Source organism: Limulus polyphemus, unplaced genomic scaffold (genome assembly GCF_000517525.1).
Source record: "Limulus polyphemus unplaced genomic scaffold, Limulus_polyphemus-2.1.2 Scaffold134607, whole genome shotgun sequence".
In the NCBI taxonomy this organism is placed as follows: domain Eukaryota; kingdom Metazoa; phylum Arthropoda; class Merostomata; order Xiphosura; family Limulidae; genus Limulus; species Limulus polyphemus.
In genome coordinates this window covers 3-2,399 of record NW_013800203.1, presented here as the reverse complement: position 1 = coordinate 2,399, position 2,397 = coordinate 3, and the positions used below count along the sequence as shown (strand labels likewise).

The 2,397-nt window shown below is 34.5% G+C and overlaps 1 protein-coding gene across 1 annotated transcript; it reads left to right on the top strand.

Annotated features, from left to right (window-relative positions):
- Positions 1–915: 915 nt before the first annotated feature.
- On the top strand, positions 916–1,781 carry LOC111084798 (lethal(3)malignant brain tumor-like protein 4). The gene is made up of 2 exons (XM_022381335.1): positions 916–1,338; positions 1,663–1,781. Exons 1-2 carry the CDS (start codon positions 1,173–1,175, stop codon positions 1,764–1,766), a joined length of 270 nt encoding a protein of 89 aa, XP_022237043.1. The 5' UTR covers positions 916–1,172; the 3' UTR covers positions 1,767–1,781.
- Positions 1,782–2,397: the final 616 nt, after the last annotated feature.

Below are 2,397 nucleotides of genomic sequence, written 5' to 3'. Positions count from 1 at the left end.
ACATCTTATATAGTAGTGTTACCTGTGGAACTACTGTAAATAACATCTAATATCAACATCTTGTATAGTATTGTTACCTGTGGAACTACTGTAGATAACATCTAGAATCAACATCTTATATAGTAGTGTTACCTGTGGAACTACTGTAGATAATGTGTAATATCAACATCTTATATATTATTGTTACCTGTGGAACTACTGTAGATAATGTCTAGTATCAACATCTTGTATAGTATTGTTACCTGTGGAACTACTGTAGATAATGTGTAATATCAACATCTTATATAGTATTGTTACCTGTGGAACTACTGTAGATAATGTGTAATATCAACATCTTATATAGTAGTGTTACCTGTGGAACTACTGTAGATAATGTGTAATATCAACATCTTATATAGTAGTGTTACCTGTGGAATTACTGTAGATAACATCTAGAATCAACATCTTATATAGTAGTGTTACCTGTGGAACTATTGTAGATAACATCTAGTGTCAACATCTTATATAGTAGTGTTACCTGTGGAACTATTGTAGATAACATCTAGTGTCAACATCTTATATAGTAGTGTTACCTGTGGAACTACTGTAGATAACATCTAGTGTCAACATCTTATATAGTAGTGTTACCTGTGGAACTACTGTAGATAACATCTAGTGTCAACATCTTATATAGTAGTGTTACCTGTGGAACTACTGTAGATAATGTGTAATATCAACATCTTATATAGTATTGTTACCTGTGGAACTACTGTAGATAATGTGTAATATCAACATCTTATATAGTATTGTTACCTGTGGAACTACTGTAAATAACATGTAATATCAACATCTTATATAGTATTGTTACCTGTGGAAACACTTTAGTTAACATCTAGAGTCAACATCTGTTATTCATATCCTGGCCTCAATATGCAATAGAAGTAATGGGTTTATCATCTGTAACATCACAGTTGAATGTAGGTGTGATAAAGCTTTCTTATTTGTTTCATTGCCTTAGATTTTGAGGAGGACTCTCTTTCATTACAGATTGTAGTGATCCAGAGAATTTCACCTGGGACCAGTACTTAACAGAAACAAAATCCCAAGCTGTGCCTGCTCGAGCTTTCAAGCAAAGACAACCACACAGCTTTAAATCAAACTGGAAGTTGGAAGCAGTGGATAAGAGGAATCCAATGCTACTGAGGGTGGTAACAATTGTGGAGACGTCAGCTCATGCTGTAAAGATACATTTTGATGGATGGTCTGATGCCTACGATTACTGGGTTGATGATGATTCTCCTGAGATACACCCTGCAGGATGGTGTTATCAAACTGGACATCCTTTACAACCCCCTATTGGTATAGAAGTCTATAATCAGAATTTATGGTTATGTTACGCTTTTATTGTTTTATCCTGTGGCTCAGCAACTGTTTTCTGTGTTATAAGTATTTTTTTTCAAGTGTCTTAGAACTGCTTGAATTAAGTGAGGTTTACTGTAAAATTGAAAAGTAATACTTTGAGTGTTATGTTGTTACAAAGAATACTGAACTAGTTCCTACAGCACTGTACCAGGGTTTAGTTGGACACTCTCATCGATGCTTTTTCCATGATGTGTTTGATAAAAGTTTCAGTTAGATTGTAGAAAGTGTGTTTATGTTGGTGATTTTGTTTGTATGTTATAGTGAGTGAGAACCTCAGTGCACCTGGTCAGGGAGGATGTCCTACTCCTGGGTGTAATGGTGCAGGACACATCAAAGGCCCAAGGTATACCACTCATCACAGGTAAAGACTACAAAGATATGTTTAATATGTATTCATATTGATTACTCTTTATTAGAAATCTTTAGGGAGATTTATTTACATACTAGTGAAAGTACCCGGCTTCACTTGGCTTATTAGGTTGATAGTTTGTGTTTTCTGAACTCATTTCAGCATAAAAGTATAATGTATATACTTTTGTTTCTGAGCATCATGACATAAAAGCCACTGTTGGAATGCATTGTTACCAAAATGCCCTGGCTTTTCTATATATATTAGAAGTAGTTATATAAGAAACCACTTCTTTCCTATGTGGTTTTTTTGCTAGCTTGCCTCATTAAAAAGATGTGTACATGCATGTGCTCACTGACGTGTATAAAACAAGTAATACCCAAGTGAACAACATCAGTGTACACTTAGTATGGATGCAAAATATCAGGTTTCTAGGTTTTTTCCCTTTGGAGCTATGGCAGTCACGTGCACAAAGACCCACAAACACGCCCTTTTATTATTATAGATATCCTTTAAGTATAACAAGGATCCTTTTGGCTTATCCAATCCACTAAGCTAAACTTCAATATATTAAAGCCAGTCCTTTTCATTCAAATATTTATCAAGCCTTTCAATAAACTCTCTTAAATTAACTGAAGGCAACCCAT

Coding starts and splice junctions, on each gene's coding strand:
- LOC111084798 (XM_022381335.1), top strand. CDS start 1,173: ATGCTACTGAGGGTGGTAACAATTGTGGAGACGTCAGCTCATGCTGTA. Junction 1,339..1,662: donor TCCTTTACAACCCCCTATTG/GTATAGAAGTCT, acceptor TGTATGTTATAG/TGAGTGAGAACCTCAGTGCA.